A 19860-nucleotide genomic window follows, 5' to 3' on the forward strand; every position below is an offset into this window, starting at 1 on the left:
GTGTTTTTTAGTAGTCTTTAATTTTGTTTGTTGACTTTTGCCTCACCACGAGAGAATTTTAGTTTGGAAATAAAGACTGTTATTTTGAACTCCTTGTTGAGTCGTGCATTTCGGTTCAAATCTTGCTCAGTCGTGACACTTTATTTCTTTCTTTTTGTTTGTTTGTTTTCCGGTATTTCTGGATTTACTCTGTCAAACTTTCTCTTTTAACATTTTTTTGATGGTTTTTCTAACTTCACTTTATTATTGACTCCATTCTATTATCATTTTGATTGTTCCTCTTATTTATGTATTTTATATTATTTTGCTATTTTGATTATTTATCCTGCCTCTAGTGTTTTATCATTGCAAAGCATGAGATTTATGATAATGTTTCCTCAGTTCCTGTTTTTACTGAAACCTTTACTTAACTGTGGTTATTGATGGATTTTGGGTGTGTGCCTGTGTGGAGTGGAGGGACTAACACTGTGTACAGCACTTTGTGCTACAATGTATTTGCATGAAAAGTGCTATGAAAATAACATCTGATTGATTGAACTGACCGAGATGAAGTGAAACTGAAGGAATAATTCTTAGTCTGAGATAAGAAAAAGTCACAATATGGAAAAACAACTATTTCAAATCTCATCTCTCCAAGATGAATGGATTCAAGTTCTGGATGAAGATAAACCAGGTTCAGTTGTGGATTAAAGATATAAGATCTACAACAGTAACAGACAGTGAACTGACCTCAGAGTCTCCAGTCTACAGTGTGGACTCTCCAGAAAACCACACAGCAGCTTCACTCCTGAATCCTGCAGCTCGTTTCCACACAGGTCCAGGCGTCTCAGATGGGAGGGGTTGGACTTCAGAGCTGAGGCCAGAGAAGCACAGCTGATCTCTGACAAACTGCAGTAACTCAATCTGAATAAAGAATAAATCATGGATAAAAATCATTTCTAATCCAATCAGATATGTCCTAATCAATGAGTTTTCACTAACATGAGAAGAGGGACTTTGTCCTTCTCTTATTGTGGATCATCATAATGTCAGCCTTCTACACACATCATCCAAATGTCACCACAACATTCATACAACTATTCATGTCAACACAGATTCATAATTGATTCAATAATTGATAATGTCAGACCAAGGATATAATGTAGATAAGTACAATAATTATTTTTAAGTTTCTTACTTAATCAGTAACAAATTATTATGAGTGTGATGTGTGTTAAAAAAGTAACAGTGAATTAACTCTTTCAGCTTCCAAAGCAGGAAGGAGAAAAGCAGTTAACTTCTTATAGGCTCAGTCTGACTGAGATGTTCATTTATAATCATATGAAATCTTTAAGTACATGGACAGTTTTTCTAACAGACATCAGAGGGTTTAGTTTTAATCAACAATTATCATCACAAAGTCTCCTCATGTTATTCTGAGCTGCGGTGATGCAATAAGAGTAAAAGCATCAACAGTGTCAGGAATTCTGTCAGATTAAAGAATCTTTGTTCACTTCAAATGAAACTAGAATATTTATTATGTTGTTATTTAGTGATAAACTCTCCTTCTGTTTGTTTTTAAAAAATATATGTTGCTCTTTATTTTTTTGCCACTTTGTTATAAATACTTTTTTACCCATTTGGGATCCTGTAGGAATGATGATTCCATTTTTTCCAGTGATCTGATTGGTCAAAATTTGGGCTGTTGAGAGGTTTTGATCCGATCCTCTGAAGTTTACCTGCTCCAGAGCAGGTTAGCTGTGCAGCATAAGTTACCATGGCTATGTAACCTAAATGCATGTCTGCTGCTCTTTCTTTTTGAACTTTTCAGTTATTTGTGTCACCACTCAGTATCAGTAAGTTATATTACTTTGACGTTTATAATTTTAACTCCTCAGATCTCTCTACACTCTGAGTTGGGTCACATAAAGTAAAGTGAAATGAAGTGAAACTGAAGGAATAATTCTTAGTCTGAGATAAGAAAAAGTCACAATATGGAAAAACAACTATTTCAAATCTCATTCATTCATTCATTTAAGATGAGTGGATTCAGGTTCTGGATGAAGATAAACCAGGTTCAGTTGTGGATTAAAGATATAAGATCTACAACAGTAACAGACAGTGAACTGACCTCAGAGTCTCCAGTCTACAGTGTGGACTCTCCAGAAAACCACACAGCAGCTTCACTCCTGAATCCTGCAGCTCGTTGTAGCTCAGGTCCAGGTGTCTCAGAAGGGAGAGGTTGGACTTCAGAACTGAGGCCAGAGAAGCACAGCTGATCTCTGACAACCTGCAGAACCTCAATCTGAATAAAGAATAAATCATGTGGATACAAATCATTTCTAATCCAATCAGATATGTCCTAATCAATGAGCTTTCACTAACATGAGTAGAGGGACTTTGTCCTTCTCTTATTGCGGATCATCATAATGTCAGCCTTCTACACACATCATCCAAATGTCACCACAACATTCATACAACTATTCATGTCAACACAGATTCATAACATGCTGCTGAGCTCAGTCAAGTCTGGAATTAGAAGATAAAGATCAAATCAGACATGTTGGACTAAAAACTGACTTTGATTCACCACTGAAATGGATCAAACTTCAAATGTTCAGTCCTGATCCAGGAAAAATGTCTTGCTTGGTGATCACATGACCCAAATACAAAAGAAAAGCTAGAAAGAATTTACAATTGATAATGTCAGACCAAGGATATAATGTAGATAAGTACAATAATTATTTTTTAAGTTTCTTACTTAATCAGTAACAAATTATTATGAGAGAGTGATGCATGTTAAAAAAGTAACAGTGAATTAACTTTCAGCTTGCAAAGCAGGAAGGAGAAAAGCAGTTAACTTCTTATAGGCTCAGTCTGACTGAGATGTTCATTTATAATCATATGAAATCTTTAAGTGTGTGGACAGTTTTTCTAACAGACATCACAGGGTTTAGTTTTAATCACCAATTATCATCTGTCATAGTCAGGAAATCATGTCTTGTTTTGTCCTGTGTTCATGTTGTCTCGTGGGTTTTGCTTTTATTTTGAAAAGTGTTCTCCTTTTGTTTCAGGTGGCTTACCCTTCCTCTTGTTTCCCGCCTGTGTGATTGTTTTCCCCGCCCTAATTGTTTCCACCTGTTTCCCCTTACCTGGTGTCTATATATAGTCTGCGTCTCCCCTTGTCCTGTGCCAGTTCGTCTTGTCTTTATGTCAGTGAGCCAGTGTTCTTTGCTCATGCTACCATTCCTTTGTCAAGCCAGGTTTTGTATTTAGTTGTTACTTTTCCTTGTTAGAGCTGTTTTCATTGCTAGATTTTCCTTTGTTACTTTGTTTAGCCATTGTGCTTTTTGTCCTCGTATGAGTGATTTTTTGTTCTCACGTTATCTTGTTGCCTCTTTGAGTGATTTTCAGTTGTACTTTGTAATAAATTATTGTTTATTTTGGTCGTGCGTTTGGGTTCAGGTCCAAGTACAGCCTTAACAATCATCACAAAGTCTCCTCATGTTATTCTGAGCTGCAGTGATGCAATAAGAGTAAAAGCATCAAAGTGTCAGGAATTCTGTCAGATTAAAGAATCTTTGTTCACCTCAAATGAAACTAGAATATTTATTATGTTATTTAGTGATAAACTCTCCTTCTGTTTGTTTTAAACCAGAGTGAACACATGGAAAACCTCCAACAGAAAAATGATTAAACTCATCCTGAAAAAAAAATATGTTGCTCTTTATTTTTTTGCCACTTTGTTATAAATACTTTTTCCCCATTTGGGATCCTGTAGGAATGATGATTCCATTTTTTCCAGTAATCTGATTGGTCAAAATTTGGGCTGTTGACAGGTTTAGATCTGATCCTCTGAAGTTTACCTACTCCAGAGCAGGTTAGCTGTGCAGCATAAGTTAACATGGCGATGTAACCTAAATGCATGTCTGCTGCTCTTCCTTTTTGAACTTTTTAGTTAATTGTGTCACCACTCAGTATCAGTAAGTTATATTACTTTGACGTTTATAATTTTAACTCCTCAGATCTCTCTACACTCTGAGTTGGGTCACATAAAGTAAAGTGAAATGAAGTGAAACTGAAGGAATAATTCTTAGTCTGAGATAAGAAAAAGTCACAATATGGAAAAACAACTATTTCAAATCTCATTCATTCATTCATTCATTCATTTAAGATGAGTGGATTCAAGTTCTGGATGAAGATAAACCAGGTTCAGTTGTGGATTAAAGATCTAAGATCTACAACAGTAACAGACAGTGAACTGACCTCAGAGTCTCCAGTCTACAGTGTGGACTCTCCAGAAAACCACTCAGCAGCTTCACTCCTGAATCCTGCAGCTTGTTGTCACTCAGGTCCAGGTGTCTCAGATGGGAGGGGTTGGACTTCAGAGCTGAGGCCAGAGAAGCACAGCTGATCTCTGACAACCTGCAGAACCTCAATCTGAATAAAGAATAAATCATGTGGATAAAAATCATTTCTAATCCAATCAGATATGTCCTAATCAATGAGCTTTCACTAACATGAGTAGAGGGACTTTGTCCTTCTCTTATTGTGGATCATCATAATGTCAGCCTTCTACACACATCATCCAAATGTCACCACAACATTCATACAACTATTCATGTCAACACAGATTCATAACATGCTGCTGAGCTCAGTCAAGTCTGGAATTAGAGGATAAAGATCAAATCAGACATGTTGGCCTAAAAAAATGTTGGACTAAATGAGGAGACTAAAAAGTCACCTCGTTATTCTGAGCTGCAGTGATGCAATAAGAGTAAAAGCATCAACAGTGTCAGGAATTCTGTCAGATTAAAGAATCTTTGTTCACTTCAAATGAAACTAGAATATTTATAATGTTGTTATTTAGTGATAAACTCTCCTTCTGTTTGTTTTAAAACCAGAGTAAACACCTGGAAAACCTGCAAGAGAAAAATTATTCAAGTCATCTAGAAAGAAAAATCTGTTGCTCTTTATTTTTTTTCACTTTATTTTAAACTTATTTGTCCCTGTCAGGATCCTGTAGGAATGATTTCTCTGTTTTTCCAGTGATCTGATTGGTCAATATTCGGGCTGTTGACAGGTTTTGATCTGATCGTCTGACGTTTACCTGCTTCAGAGCAGTGTTACCTGAGCCAGTCTGGACGGCTCCAAACCGTAGTTGGGAGCGCTCTGGCCGCCTTTACCTGCCTTTCCCGTGGCTCGTTGCTTAGCTGGTAACACGCTAATAATCAATCGGGGTACCTCTGAAGAAGGAGGACTGGAGAGGAGTGCCGTTCATAACTCGAACTTTATTTTTATAGTTTCTTTCACCTGGCCGGAAAAGAGGCCGTTACCACCGTAGAACCTGAACTTTCTAAACATTTTTTTATTAACGCCTTTTCAGCCTAACTGCACCCGCGCTGGGTTCAACATGTCCGCCGCGGCGCGTCTTTTCTTGCCCGCCCCTTTCTCGCGGGACTTCCTCTACCGTACCTGAACATCTTACACACACACACAAGTTGGTATAAAGCCTTTCCCGGCCACCCCAGGCTAGGCCTGTAACACTACCCCCACTCTGGATGATGATTAAAACCTTAACATCACTCCAGCAACACCATAGTTACAGTGTTCAAGAGGGAACTATAAGAACGGTTTTATGCTGAAACAGCCCTCCCATTAAAGCCCTCCCCAAAATTCCCACAGTCTTGAATGGTTCCCCGACTGATGGAAGGCAAAGTTCACAAAATGTTCATGAAAGCATACTACATATCCCTCAGACACAAATGCAACTACATTCATATTTAAGGGAATGACACTGCAAATAAGCAACTGAACACCTTATATATCTAAATTACCCATTAGTAACTCAGCAACTCAAACAGGCTTTTTTTTCTCTTTTAAACCTCCAACACTATTTGTCAGGTTACAACTCTGGAGCTTTTTTTTTTTTTAAACCTGAGCAGGGCAGTGATCCGCCTACACCCTAGCTCAGGTCAAAGGTCACTTTTCCTCCTGTTCAGTGACTGATGAGGTCACCAAACAGGTTCGGCGGTCTGCAGGCCCTCCGAGATCTCCGCAGAGGTGTAAAGTCTAAAGGATGATGGACCAATTCCCTAATCTCATCCAGCTGAGACTGAGCAGGGCTGTCTGGAGGCTGGTCAATGCGGGCTGCAGCTGGTGATGCGATCCAAAGGCGAGGGCTCTGAGGAGCCTCCTCTGTAGCAGAATCCTCAGCAGCTGAAGGTGCGTCCCACAGGTTGAGGGGACCACAGTCAGGGGTTTCAGAGTCAGGATCTGGTGGTGGAGGCAGCACCTCCACCGGCGTCCAGTTGTCTGCATCTTGGAAGACCCAGATATTGTCTAGCTGGGTGCGGGAATAGTAGGGCTTGAGCTTGTCATGGTGAACTACTTTGGCCTTTGACCTTGGGCTCTTTTTAATCCTGTAGACCAAGTCGTCCAGTAGACTCACAATAAAATATGGGCCCTCGTAGGAAGGTAAGAACTTCCGTACCTTATTCTTCACTCTTTTGGCGCCTTTAACAAGGTGCCATACTGCATCTCCAACATGGTACTGAGCTCGGCAAATGTTCTTATCATATTGTCTTTTGGCACGCTCAATTGACTTTCCCAGGGCCTCTCTAGCCAGCTGGTGGGAAAGCTCTAGTCGCTCTCTGAGCTGTAGAACATAGTGTGGAGTGGTGTCAGCCTTGTCAGGGCCGGGTGGTAGACCAGTGACCAGGTCGATTGGCTCTGTTATCTCATGCCCAAAGAGCATCATGTTCGGTGTCAGGCCTGTGGAGCTATGTTTGGTTGCCCGATATGCCATGACTGCATACGGGATCATCAGGTCCCAGTCCCAGTGGCAGCGTTCAGCAGTAGAAGCCAAGATCTTCTGTAAGGTAGCGTTAAAACGCTCCACTTGTCCACCAGACTGAGGATGAAATGGAGTGGTTCGTGTCTTTTCAATGCCTAGTAGTTCACACATCCCTTGAAACACGGCTGATTCAAAGTTAGTGCCTTGATCACTGTGTAGACTGTGTGGAGCTCCATACCTACACACCCACTCGGAGGTAAGCTTTCCAGCTACTGTTGATGCTTTTTCGTCTGGTACAGGGTAAGCCTCCACCCACTTACTAAAATAGTCTTGTACTACCAGGATGTAATGGTTGTGCCTCTCCGTTTCATTCAGTGGACCCATCAGATCAACTGCAACCCTCTCCATGGGGGCGCCAACTCGCACAGTGCCCATGGCAGCTTGAGGTGTTTTTGGAGGCCGGGCCTTGGCAGCACAGCTGGTGCAGGTCCGGCACCACAGAGTGACATCATCCTTCATATTATACCAATAGTATCTGGTTTGAAGTCGTGCAAGAGTCCGTTCTACCCCAAAATGTCCACCCACAGGACCATCATGCATCTGCTCCATTACAGGATTGCGGTACGCACGGGGCAACAGAATCTGAGGATGGAACTCTTTCCCTTCTGAGCAGTAAAACTTCCTTACCAGAGCTCCATCTTTTTGGTACAGTCTTTCCCATTGTGCCCAGTAGGCTTTAGTGGCGGGGCTGCAGTGTGCTATATCAGCCCAGGGTGCCCGACCTCTACCCTCCTCCATCCATTTCCTTATTGGTGCAATGTCTGTGTCAGTCATTTGTGCATTGATCAACTGTTCTTGAGTCCAGCCACAAAACAGATTGACACTGGGCTGCTGTTCACTCACTCGGTGGATTCTGGGATGGGACAGGGCATGTTCACAGTCACTGTCACAGGAAGATTTCACTACCCCCACTGGTGGTGACTGTGGCTTGAGGGTTGGACAGCCTCCGTTGGGACTATCGGCCCCATCTACCCCCACTGGAGGGTGCCGTGCATGTGCCCCTGCAGTTGAGATGTCTGGCAGGTTGCATTGTACCATTTTATCCTGACGTTGGTCACTGAGACTAGGATCTGGAACCGCGCAGGGACATGATGAACGGCAAGGTCTCCTGGAAAGTGCATCTGCATTCTGATGCTGTTTACCTGGCCGATGGAGCACCTGGAAGCTGTATTCTGCCAGTTTCTCAAGCCATCGAGCTAGCTGGCCCTCTGGCTCCCTTAACCTAGTCAGCCAGCGCAGGCTGCTGTGGTCAGTCCGGACGGTGAATGGTCTCCCCAGCAAGTACTGTCTGAAATGGGCAGTGAACTCCACCACTGCTAGGAGCTCACGCCTGCTGGTGCAATAGTTTTGCTCTGTGACTGACAGCCGCCTGCTCCCATAGGCTAAGACCCTCTCCTCCCCCCCTTGTACTTGGGACAGGACTGCTCCGATTCCCCAGTCACTAGCATCAGTGTCGAGGAACAGTTCACCGCGGTCAAGGGGGTAGCCCAGGACAGGTGCAGATGTCAGCCGTCTTTTCAGTTCCTTAAATGCCTCCTGACATTCATCTGTCCAGTCAAAGCGTGCATACTTTTTGGTGAGTTCATGGAGCGGCCTGGCAACTGTGGCAAAATCCTCAACAAAACGTCTATAGTATGAAGCCAAGCCGACGAACTGCCACACCTCTGAGATGTTCTGGGGTGTTGGCCACTCCATCACCTTTTCTATCTTCCAAGGGTCAGTAGCAATGCCTTTAGAAGAGACAATGTGCCCTAGGTAAGCCACCTGCTCCTGAAACAGGCAGCACTTGGAAAGTTTCAGCTTGAGGTTGGCTTGGCGCAGTCTGCCGAACACTTGGCCCAACCTCTCCAGCATTTCAGTGCCATCCCGCCCAATAACTATGATGTCATCGAGATACACCAAACATGTCCCCCACTGTAACCCAGCCAGCACACGGTCCATAAGTCTTTGAAATGTGGCCGGCGCATTACAAAGTCCAAAGGGCATCACATTCCATTCAAACAGTCCCTTACGTGTGCAGAAAGCAGCAGCCTTGCGAGCTCTTGGTGTCATTTCCACCTGCCAATAACCTGACGTTAAGTCCAGCGTGCTGAAGTACTTGGCAGTGGACAGTGTATCCAGAGTATCCTGGATGCGTGGGAGGGGATAGGCATCTTTAATAGTGCGTTCATTCAAAGGTCTGTAATCCACACACAGTTGCGGGCTCTCATCTTTCTTTTTTACCATCACAATGGGTGCAGCCCAGCTGCTGTTGCTGGGTTGGGCTAGCCCTGCTTCTAGACTCTGCTGCACTTGCTGGTCCGCTGCAACCTGCTTCTCTCCGGACATTCTGCGTGGTGGCTGTTTCACAGGTGGGCCTGGTGTTGTCAGTATATCGTGCTGCACAAGGTTAGTGCGCCCTAGGTCGGAAGGTCCCGTGGAGAAGATGTCGCCATATGACTGTAGCAGGTGGGCCAGCCCAGCCCGATCATGCTCGGTGAGGTTAGCACAGCTCTCAGCATACAGGCCCTGTAGGTGATTGGGAATAGAAGCAGGGATAGGGTTAATGGGTAAAAGCATCGCAGAGGCCACTGGCGGCTGAGGCCCTACCTTTTCCAACACCCTCGCTGGCTGCAGAACCCCGGCTACGGCTCCTCTTTTCAGGGTGACAGGTGCGGCACCAGGGTTGAAGATTCTGATGGGGACAGTGGCAGACTTCCGTGCCTGCACAACCACACGGGCCACAAGGACATGGTGCTTCTCAATGAAACCTTTAGTTGGGGTTAGCATCATGTCTCCGCCAGAAACATGGTGAATGCGGGCTGCGCCAGGCACCACATACTCACACCCTGACTCCAAGACTGTGGTGCGGGCTACTCGAACAATGTGGACTCTAGTGTGACAGCTGGGATTTAAGCGAGGCACTTTTTCACCAAAAAGAGTCGCCTCTCTGCGGCCATAGTCCAACTGGGCATGCGCTTGGCAGAGGAAAGGCTGCCCCAGGATAGCCTCAGTACTCTCAGCAGTGTTGGCCATGATAAAGTTCACATTGTTGTTTTTCATTCCAGTCTGCACTGGTAGATTAACTTCACCCAGGACTGTCAGACCTCCAGGGCCAATACCCTGCAGGACCTGGGTGCTAGATGGCTCTATTGGGGGTCTGGATTCAGTGGGTATGGAGTTAAAAAGGCAAAGAGGTAGCACATTTCTCCGAGCACCAGAGTCTAGCAGAGCACACATTTCTATTCCATATATCAGTATTGGGATGCTCATCTCCTCCTCTTGGTCTGTGGTGCAGGTGACCACCGTACCTGAGTCAGGTGCCGGAGCCAGACTGCGTGTCACTCGCGACCGCCGCCAGCTCCATGTCCGTCAGGAAGGGGTTACTGCTGTTCCACTCACCGGCGTATCCTTTGTCAGCGTAATAAACAAAGTCCATATTAGTCCGAACGGTTTCTGTTACATCCGCCAAAAACGGGTTGGTTACGGCGTTTGGGCTTGTCCCGACGTTATCCTCTCTCCCCGCGGCCATTTCCCTCTCGTCGTCCAAACCGTAGTTGGGAGCGCTCTGGCCGCCTTTACCTGCCTTTCCCGTGGCTCGTTGCTTAGCTGGTAACACGCTAAAAATCAATCGGGGTACCTCTGAAGAAGGAGGACTGGAGAGGAGTGCCGTTCATAACTCGAACTTTATTTTTATAGTTTCTTTCACCTGGCCGGAAAAGAGGCCGTTACCACCGTAGAACCTGAACTTTCTACATGAACATTTTTTTATTAACGCCTTTTCAGCCTAACTGCACCCGCGCTGGGTTCAACATGTCCGCCGCGGCGCGTCTCTTCTCGCCCGCCCCTTTCTCGCGGGACTTCCTCTACCGTACCTGAACATCTTACACACACACACAAGTTGGTATAAAGCCTTTCCCGGCCACCCCAGGCTAGGCCTGTAACAGCAGGTTAGCTGTGCAGCATAAGTTACCATGGCTATGTACTGTAACCTGTTCAAGAGTGAACCACCTTGGTAATTCTGAAAACCCAGAGTTAAACCTGAAGTTACCGGGCTAATCCCAAATCCTGATTCACAGTACAGGTCTCTGATCAGCTCAGGAAATCTAGAACTAAACCCTTGTTAAAGTAAAGAGAAAGTATTTTAATCCCAGAGACGCTGGTTTAATAAAGTTTGTACTTAGATGATAAATATCAAGTCAGATGAGGATGAATAAAATCCTCTTCATTGCTGAAGTTTTTAAATGACCTTCTGCTTTATGAACTTTGTAGCTGAATAGGTTTTTGTAATTAAATGTGAGGGTTGAGTTAGGCTTAGAGGCCTGGCTGGTTTAGGTTTGTAACTTCACCCACTAATGGGTAGGAATAGATATGCCCGTTTTTAAAAGCCCAGGTGAGGGTGCAGCACTTCCTCTTTGTCTGAGGCCTCCTGTCAGCAGTGCTTTGGTGTGTGCAGGTGAGGGAAAGTTGGATTTGGAGACAGAGACAAAGGGAAAAGGTTATTTGTTTTGTTAATAGAAGTATTTTCTGATTCCACAGATCTGTGCAGTCCTGTGAGCCTGTAGGCAGTTGATGCCTTGCTCAAGAGGTCGGCTGTGGTTAAACTAAACTCAGCTCTGTCCCTGTGTTCTATAGCAATGAGCCAGGGGATTCTGTAGTAGGCCCCCACATGTCCTTAAGTATGAAACTTATTTAAAGGCAGTGTAGTGGGGCTGTATCCCCTAAAGTATTAATACACATTTTTAACAGTTGTTGTCGCCTCTTTCAGGCCAAGATCCAGACTGCTGCTTTGTCTGAGCGGTTCTTTTAATGTCTGGCTTTATTTACTTCACATGTTGTTTTTACAGGGACTGATGTAATGATTCTGCTGCACTGACATTAGTTCCTGTGAACTCATTACTGAGTTTTTAATTATCTGTCCATATAAGTCATTTCTTGTTCATTTTATCTGAACCAACTGATTCTAATTGTTTTTATTTTTAGGTAGAGGTCCAGCCTGTGGGGAGCAGTTTGTAGGGTACACACTCTGCATGCTTGTGTGTGGTAATATAAATGGTGGCGGTCACATGGTCGTGTCTTGAATTTTCTCATGTGCAGTGCAGTGTTTGTAGACTTGCAGTGTTTAAAGTCTTACAGTGTTTTAAGTGTCTTCTAGTGGGACCAGCACCAGGTGAGCACATGGTGTGAGTATAAGCAGGTTGTGATAGAATCTCCCCACAGTGAGGACTCTACCCTTGTTTTAAACTTTTATTGTTGTATCCAGTTGGTGCTATCTAGGTTATTTCAATAGTGTAGAATAAAGTCTATCATTTGTACTTACCTAAGTGCTTTTGTTCTTTCAGGCCTGTTAGTTCTCAACACTTCCTGTCTTAATTATCTAGGTTTAAATAAAGTTAATATTTGTTTGAATGCATGTCTGCTGCTCTTCCTTTTTGAACTTTTTAGTTATTTGTGTCAGCACTCAGTATCAGTAAGTTATATTACTTATATTTACTATATTACTTATATATTAATTATATTGAGGTTTATAATTTTAATTCCTCAGACCTCTCTGCACTCTGAGCTGGGTCACATAAAGTGAAATGAAGTGAAACTGAAGGAATAATTCTTAGTCTGAGATAAGAAAAAGTCATAATATGGAAAAACAACTATTTCAAATCTCATTCATTCATTCATTCATTTAAGATGAGTGGATTCAAGTTCTGGATGAAGATAAACCAGGTTCAGTTGTGGATTAAAGATATAAGATCTACAACAGTAACAGTGAACTGACCTCAGAGTCTCCAGTCTACAGTGTGGACTCTCCAGAAAACCACACAGCAGCTTCACTCCTGAATCCTGAAGCTTGTTGTTGTTACTCAGGTCCAGGTGTCTCAGACTAGAGGACTGGGAGCTGAGAACTGAGGACAGAGCTTCACAGCTTCTCTCTGAGAGGTTACAGCTGCTCAGTCTGAAGAGGAAACAATGAAGAAAAAGTCAAATAACATTTGTGTTGAAAGGACAATCAAAGGAACAAAACTCTCAGTTTGCTCTGCAGCTCACAGCAAACTAACAGACCTGCATTTGAAAACTGGGCCAAACATCAAACACAGATTTGTTGAGTGAAGCAGAAATATCAGCTCTTTATCCACCTGCTAACCAATGAGGAGTTTCTACATTGATGATCATCTTTCATTGGCTCTGATTCTGTTTTTTTTTTTTTCCAAAAGAGTTTTATTGGCATTTTCTTTTATATAACATACATGCAGCCAGTCATATGTAGTTTTCCATCAATGTAAAAAAAAAACAGTATTCATTGCTGCTAAAGAAAAAACAAAACACAAGAAACACGACAACAATAAAGCAGTAACGACAATAATGCTCCTCTCATACAACAATTGCTTCATTAGACATACATATAATTGCCTCTATAATGTAATTTGCAAAATATTTGAAATGTTTAATTATTATTGAAATATTAAGGAACTGCCCCGTCCACTATCCTTAGCCATCTACCTGATCCCCAGTCAAATCAAAATCCTTCACAAAAATTATAAAGGGCCTCCATATTTTTTCAAACATTTGCTGCTTAGCCTTCAATATATATGTTATTCTTTCTAAAGGAAGACTTGTTAACATTTGTTTAATCCACTGTGCAGTATTTGGGGCTTGATTACTCTTCCATAACAGTGCGATACTTCTTTTAGCAAACACAAAACCAAGGTCCATGAATGTTCTCTCACTTTTCGTGTAGTTATGTTTCTCTGGGTACACACCCAACAGAAAGAGCTTAGGATCTAATGCAATTTGCTTTAACAGGATCTTCTCAATAATTTTTCGTACTTCTTCCCAGAACATTTCAATTTTCCTACATTGCCAAATACAGTGAAACAGTGTGCCTCTGTCTTCCATACATTTTGTACATATGTCTGGTACATTACTATTATATCGATTTAGGTCCACTGGGGTTATATACATTCGCATTATCCATTTAAACTGCAATAATTTTAGACGTGTACTTATGGAACATGTATGAGCCTTACTGCATGCTGCCCTCCACTCTTCGTCTGAAATTTCAATTTGTAAATTTTCTTTCCATGCATTAACCTTATATACTGTGCATTCTGCTGAGTGAGATATTAATAGCTTATAGATCTCTGAAATGAGACCCTTCTGTATCTTGTCCTTCATCATAATTTTTTCTAGAGATGAGAGTGGAGGTTTGTTGAGGTTATTTTGGGTTACTCTAACAAAGTTTCTTAACTGAAGATATTTGAAGAAATGATTTCTATGAAGACTATACTTCTGCTTAAGTTCTTCAAAAGACATCATAATATTAGAATCCTGCATATAGAGGCTCTGAATACAATCTAGCCCCTTAGAAGCCCATACTTTAAATGTGGCATCTGCTCTACCTGGCGCAAAGAACTGGTTGCCCCAAATAGGGCTATGTTGAGATAGCGGGTATGATTCCTTCAAGTACTTATTGACATCATACCAAATCTTTATCATATTTCTTACCATTGGGTTTTTAGTCTGTCTCCCTAATTTTTTAACCGTGTTTGAGTGTATGTACAAAGGAAGAGACACTCTAAGATTATAAGTCTCCATTTCAGTCCAATGGGGACATTCATTTTTTGAGAAACAAAACATCATGGACCTCAGCTGTGCAGCCCAGTAGTACCACAGCATATTTGGACATTTTAAACCTCCCCGGTCAAATGGTAAGTACAGCAAGGATAAGCGTAATCTTGCCCTCTTATTGTTCCAAATAAAACCCACAAATATTTTTTTTATTTTTAAAAAAAGGTCTGAAGGTGGCGGTAGAGGAATGTTTTGAAACATATATAGTAGTTTTGGCAGAACATTCATTTTTAGGATATTAATTCTACCTATCATGGATATTGGTTGTGACATCCATCTCTCAGTTAATTTAGTAATTTCTATCATTAAAGGATCATAATTAGCATTAACAACACCTTCCAAATCTGGCGTAATTTGTACCCCCAAATACTTAAAATGTTCCACCACATTAAACTGGATAGCCTCTGCAATTGGGTTTCTTCTCTCATTTACATTAAGGAGTAAAATTGAAGACTTGGCCTTGTTTACTTTGTACCCTGAAACTTCACCATATATTTTAATTAACTGTAATAAGATTGGGATTGATATTTTCAAATTTGACAAAAATAAAATGATATCATCAGCATACAACGCTATTCTGTGATCTCTGATTCTGTTTTATTCTAAACAAGAGACATGACACTTAAATATGACACAATCAGTAATAAACAGACATGTACAGTCAAGGCCATAAGTATTTGGACAGTTAGACATGTTATGTCCTTCAGGCTCTCAGCACATTGACTTTAAAATATAATAATGGATACTACAGTCAATGATTGCAAAGGATTTTACACTAAATATTAAATCTGATGAGTTTGTTTCACTTCATGTGTATTTGTCCAGTTACTTTTGAATCACTAAAAAGGCTGAATCTCCCACACAGTTCTTTCTATACTGATGTCAACCTGCTCAAATTAAAGCTGAGACTTGGCTCTTTAATGTAGGATCCATTATTTTAATTCAGATTCAGTGTGATGAAGCTCAGACCTCAGAGATGATGATAAGGAATTAAAGAAGAGAGGAATTTATTTTCCCTCCTGCTGAATAAAATAGCAGAGTCTTTATATAATGATGAGTAAATCCAACTATCTACACACTTACAGAGCTTTGTTAGAGGCTTTGACAACTGGCAGCAGCTTCAGAAGAGCCTCCTCTGAAGCAGAGTATTTCTTCAGGTCAAACACGTCCAGATCTTTTTCTGATGACAGTAAGATGAAGACCAGAGCTGACCATTGAGCAGGAGACAGTTCACCTGTGGAGAGACGTCCTGAACTCAGGGACTGTTGGATCTGCTCCACTAGAGAACGATCATTCAGCTCATTCAGACAGTGGAACAGGTTGATGCTTTGCTCTGCAGAGGGAGTCTCTTCAATCTTCTTCTTTATGTACTGGACTGTTTGCTGATTGGTCTGTGAGCCACTTCCTGTCTGTGTCAGCAGACCTCGTAGGAGAGTCTGATTGGTCTGCAGTGAAAGACCCAGGAGGAAGCGGAGGAACAAGTCCAGGTGTCCATTTGGACTCTGTAAGGCCTTATCCACAGCCCTCTGGTAGAGCTGTGTTGGATCAGGTTTGTCTCTGAACAGATAAAACCAGAGAAACCACAGGGAGGTTGATTGTTCTTCTGACAGCAGATTGACTCCAGAGTTGATGAAGGTCAGATGGACATGAAGAGCAGCCAGAAACTCTTGAAGACTCAGATGGACAAAGCAGAACACCTTGTTCTGGTACAGTCCTCTCTCCTCTTTAAAGACCTGTGTGAACATTCCTGAGTACACTGAGGCTGCTCTGATATCGATGCCACACTCTGTCAGGTCTGATTCATAGAAGATCAGGTTTCCTTTCTGCAGCTGCTCAAAAGCCAGTTTTCCCAGAGACTCAATCATCTTCCTGGTCTCTGAACTCCAGTGTGGATCTGTCTCAGCTCCTCCATCATACTTAACATTCTTCAGTTTGGATTGAACCACCAGGAATTGGATGTACATCTCAGTCAGGGTCTTGGGCAGCCCTCCTCCCTCTCTGGTTTCCAACACATCCTCCAGAACTGTAGCAGTGATCCAGCAGAAGACCGGGATGTGGCACATGATGTGGAGGCTTCGTGAAGTCTTGATGTGGGAGATGATCCTTCTGACCTGCTCCTCCTCTCTGAACCTCTTCCTGAAGTACTCCTCCTTCTGTGGGTCAGTGAACCCTCTGACCTCTGTCACCATGTCAACACACTCAAGAGGGATCTGATTGGCTGCTGCAGGTCGTGTGGTTATCCAGAGGCGAGCAGAGGGAAGCAGTTTCCCCCTGATGAGGTTTGTCAGCAGCACATCCACTGAGGTGGACTCTGTAACATCAGTCAGGATCTCAGTGTTGTGGAAGTCCAGAGGAAGTCGACACTCATCCAGACCGTCAAAGATGAACAGAACCTGGACCTCTTCAAACCTGCAGAGTCCTGCTTCTTTGGTTTCAGTAAAGAAGTGATGAACAAGTTCCACCAAGCTGAACTTTTTCTCTTTCAGCACATTCAGCTCTCTGAATGTGAATGGAAATGTGAAGTGTATGTCCTGGTTGGCTTTGTCTTCAGCCCAGTCCAGAGTCAACTTCTGTGTTAAGACTGTTTTCCCAATGCCAGCCACTCCCTTTGTCATCACTGTTCTGATTGGTCCGTCTCTTCCAGGTGAGGCTTTAAAGATGTCTTCTTGTCTGATGCTTGTTTCTGGTCTGGCTGGTTTCCTGGATGCTGTTTCAATCTGTCTGACCTCATGTTGATCATTGACCTCTCCAGTCCCTCCCTCTGTGATGTAGAGCTCTGTGTAGATCTGATTCAGAAGGGTTGGGTTTCCTGCTTTAGAGATCCCCTCAAACACACACTGGAACTTCTTCTTCAGAGCAGATTTAAGTTTACGTTGACAAACTGGAGCATCATGTCCTGAATGAACAAACAAGAAACAACATCAGTGACTGATTCACAAAGAAAACATGACATGTTCATCCCCCTAAAGAACACACATGACCATATTTCCCTCCATGTCTTGAGATGTTAGTAAATGTCCCATTTGTCCATCATGTTGAATCTTTAGAGAAATCCTCTTACTGCTGTGCAGACAGTCAGCCAGCTCCTCCTGCTTCATTCTCCTCAGGAAGTTGACTGTGATCTTAACAAAAGCCTCTCTGCTGCTCCTCCTCTGCTCTTCATCCTCACTGTCCAACACCTCCTCATCCTCCCTCTGACTCTCTGAGCATTCTGGGTAATCTGGATTCACAACCTTCTGGATATTCTTCAGTTCCGTCTTCACAAAAGTGGCAATGTTCTCCTCCAGCAGCTGGAACAGAAAACTATATGAATGACACAATCAAAGTAAAACCATGGAGACAAACATCGGATCCATGTTGGACACACTGACAATCCACTGCTCTAAAAAGTGCAGCACGGAGGTTATTGTCAACACAATAGATGTCAAAGTAGTTGTTGTCCATGTACAGACCATAAATATGGAGTCCAGGTGTGTTTGACGCTGCTGGGCAGACTGAGCACTGGGAACCTCTGAGCTCTCCTGGTCCACTCTGTGGAGGAATCATGAAGAATTAGATCACATTATGTTTGCAGCATCTGTGAGCGTTTTATGCTTTGTACACAAACAACAGCTGCTTTTATGTTCTGTGGTGACTGTCCTGATTAAAGCAAACACTACTGTGCTGTGACATTCTCAGTGAGAGGAAACAAGCAATCAGTTCTGTACCTCATGACCTAGAGTCATCACAACAAGTCCACCTTTTAAATGATGAGTTTTAAGGACTCACACTGGGTTTGACAGAAGTCTCACCTCTGCTACAGGACACTAACACAAACACTGGAACTGGATAGGTGCTGAGTTACAGGGAGTTTTAGTTCTGATCTGAATGACACATATAAGAACATAAGAAGTGCTTTTCTTGAAAAGAGAAACATCAACTTTGCCACTAAAGCCTGTGTTTCAGCCTGATCATGTTCATATACTGTGTCATTCATGAAGCCTGGAGACAAAACACAATCATTTCATCTTTCATAGAAGACCAGTTATACAGGACAGCTGTCTGATACATTTTAAACTCAGCTGCAACTCACTTCTTTGCAGCAGAGGGAGGCTGTCCTTTGAAATTAATGAGGCGATCAATTGAATTGTCACTCTTCTTCATAGACACACAGCTGGGCTCAGGTACAGGGAAGTCTGGTCTCTGATGGATCCTGGTGAACACAGAGATTAGGACCATCAGGGACATGAGGACAGGGACAAGATGTCTATTATTCATAGTGTTCTCATAGTGACGAAGAAAACATGTAGTCAGTTGCAGCTCACTTCTTTGCAGCAGAGGGAGGTTGTCCTTTGAAATGAATGGGCTCATCCTTTGACCTGTCACTCTTCATGGACACACAGCTGGGCTCAGGTCCATGTTCAGGTCCAGGTCCAGCAGAGTCTGGTGTGTGCTGCTGCTCTGGCCTTCAACACAACACACACAGAGCTTTGAGTGTGAATAATGATGGTGCAGTGATGTGAGTGCTGAGCTCTGACATGGAGAAGAGTCATGGACAGTTAGAGATCCTCATCTCACCTCTGAGCTTTGGTCTGGATCTCATGGTCCCCACACAGACTGCTTTTAGGGGGAGGGGCTCCCTCCTCTCTGTCCTCACACTGATTCATGATGCTGAATTTACATATGTTTCTGTAGAAAATGACTTGATGAAACAAGCTGCAGGTGATTATTCCACACAAAATAACCGAGACTCAGTTCATTTGTTCTCAAAATTATTCCAGGGGCCCCAACTAAAAGGGCCCCTGGCACTTTCCTGCCTTTTCTAACAGTAAAGTCTGAACTAAAAGAAGCAGCAACAACAAACCAAACCAAACAGCAGAGGCACAGATAGACATCAATAAAAACAGCAAACATGTCCTGACAGACAGTTTTTCTGTTTGTACTGTGACCAGCCACAGAGATATAATCACCTATCAGAGCTGCTGAGATGCTTTATTGTGAGAGTATTTATGGATTTGGGTCTTTATCATCTAATTCATCAGGTAGAGTTTGTCCTGATAGGACCAAGAGGCCTCTGACTCTGTGGATGGAGTGTTAACTGTCTCTCTGAAAATCACATAGAGCCTGAAAAACCCTGTCAGTCCCTCTGAGCTCAGTCCCGTAGAGTTGATCTAATGACAGAGAAAGTCAGAGCTGTTCTCCAGCCGCTGTCCGGCCGAGCTCAGACCGCATTTAGCGGCTCAGACTGCGGGAGAGCAACGGCTCAGGTCCGCCTCCTCCACAGGCTGATTCAGGCAGGAAAAGCTGCCTTCAGTCAGCAGTTAGTGGAGCCACAGACTAACAAAGGCTCCGTGTTCAGCTACTGACCATCAGCTCACTCTGCTTCTACTCTGACTCCACCGCTTCTACTGCAAATATCCACACAACATGGCGAAAAAAACAAA

At 42.9% G+C, this 19860-nt stretch overlaps 1 protein-coding gene across 1 annotated transcript in view; it reads right to left on the reverse strand.

Annotated features, from left to right (window-relative positions):
* The window catches only part of LOC121193006 (NACHT, LRR and PYD domains-containing protein 12-like), a 32507-nt gene extending 13484 nt beyond the window's left edge, over positions 1–19023 (reverse strand). Inside the window, exons 1-8 of the mRNA XM_041055097.1 lie at positions 18995–19023; positions 18742–18882; positions 18510–18629; positions 17890–17968; positions 17554–17727; positions 15521–16536; positions 12588–12764; positions 4246–4419 (exon numbers count right to left, since the gene is read on the reverse strand). Coding sequence (XP_040911031.1) covers positions 4246–4419; positions 12588–12764; positions 15521–16536; positions 17554–17727; positions 17890–17968; positions 18510–18629; positions 18742–18809 — 1808 coding nt within the window. The 5' untranslated portion in view covers positions 18810–18882; positions 18995–19023. The remainder of the gene's footprint in view (positions 1–4245; positions 4420–12587; positions 12765–15520; positions 16537–17553; positions 17728–17889; positions 17969–18509; positions 18630–18741; positions 18883–18994) is intronic.
* Positions 19024–19860: the final 837 nt, after the last annotated feature.

This window comes from Toxotes jaculatrix, chromosome 14 (assembly GCF_017976425.1).
Source record: "Toxotes jaculatrix isolate fToxJac2 chromosome 14, fToxJac2.pri, whole genome shotgun sequence".
Taxonomy (NCBI): domain Eukaryota; kingdom Metazoa; phylum Chordata; class Actinopteri; family Toxotidae; genus Toxotes; species Toxotes jaculatrix.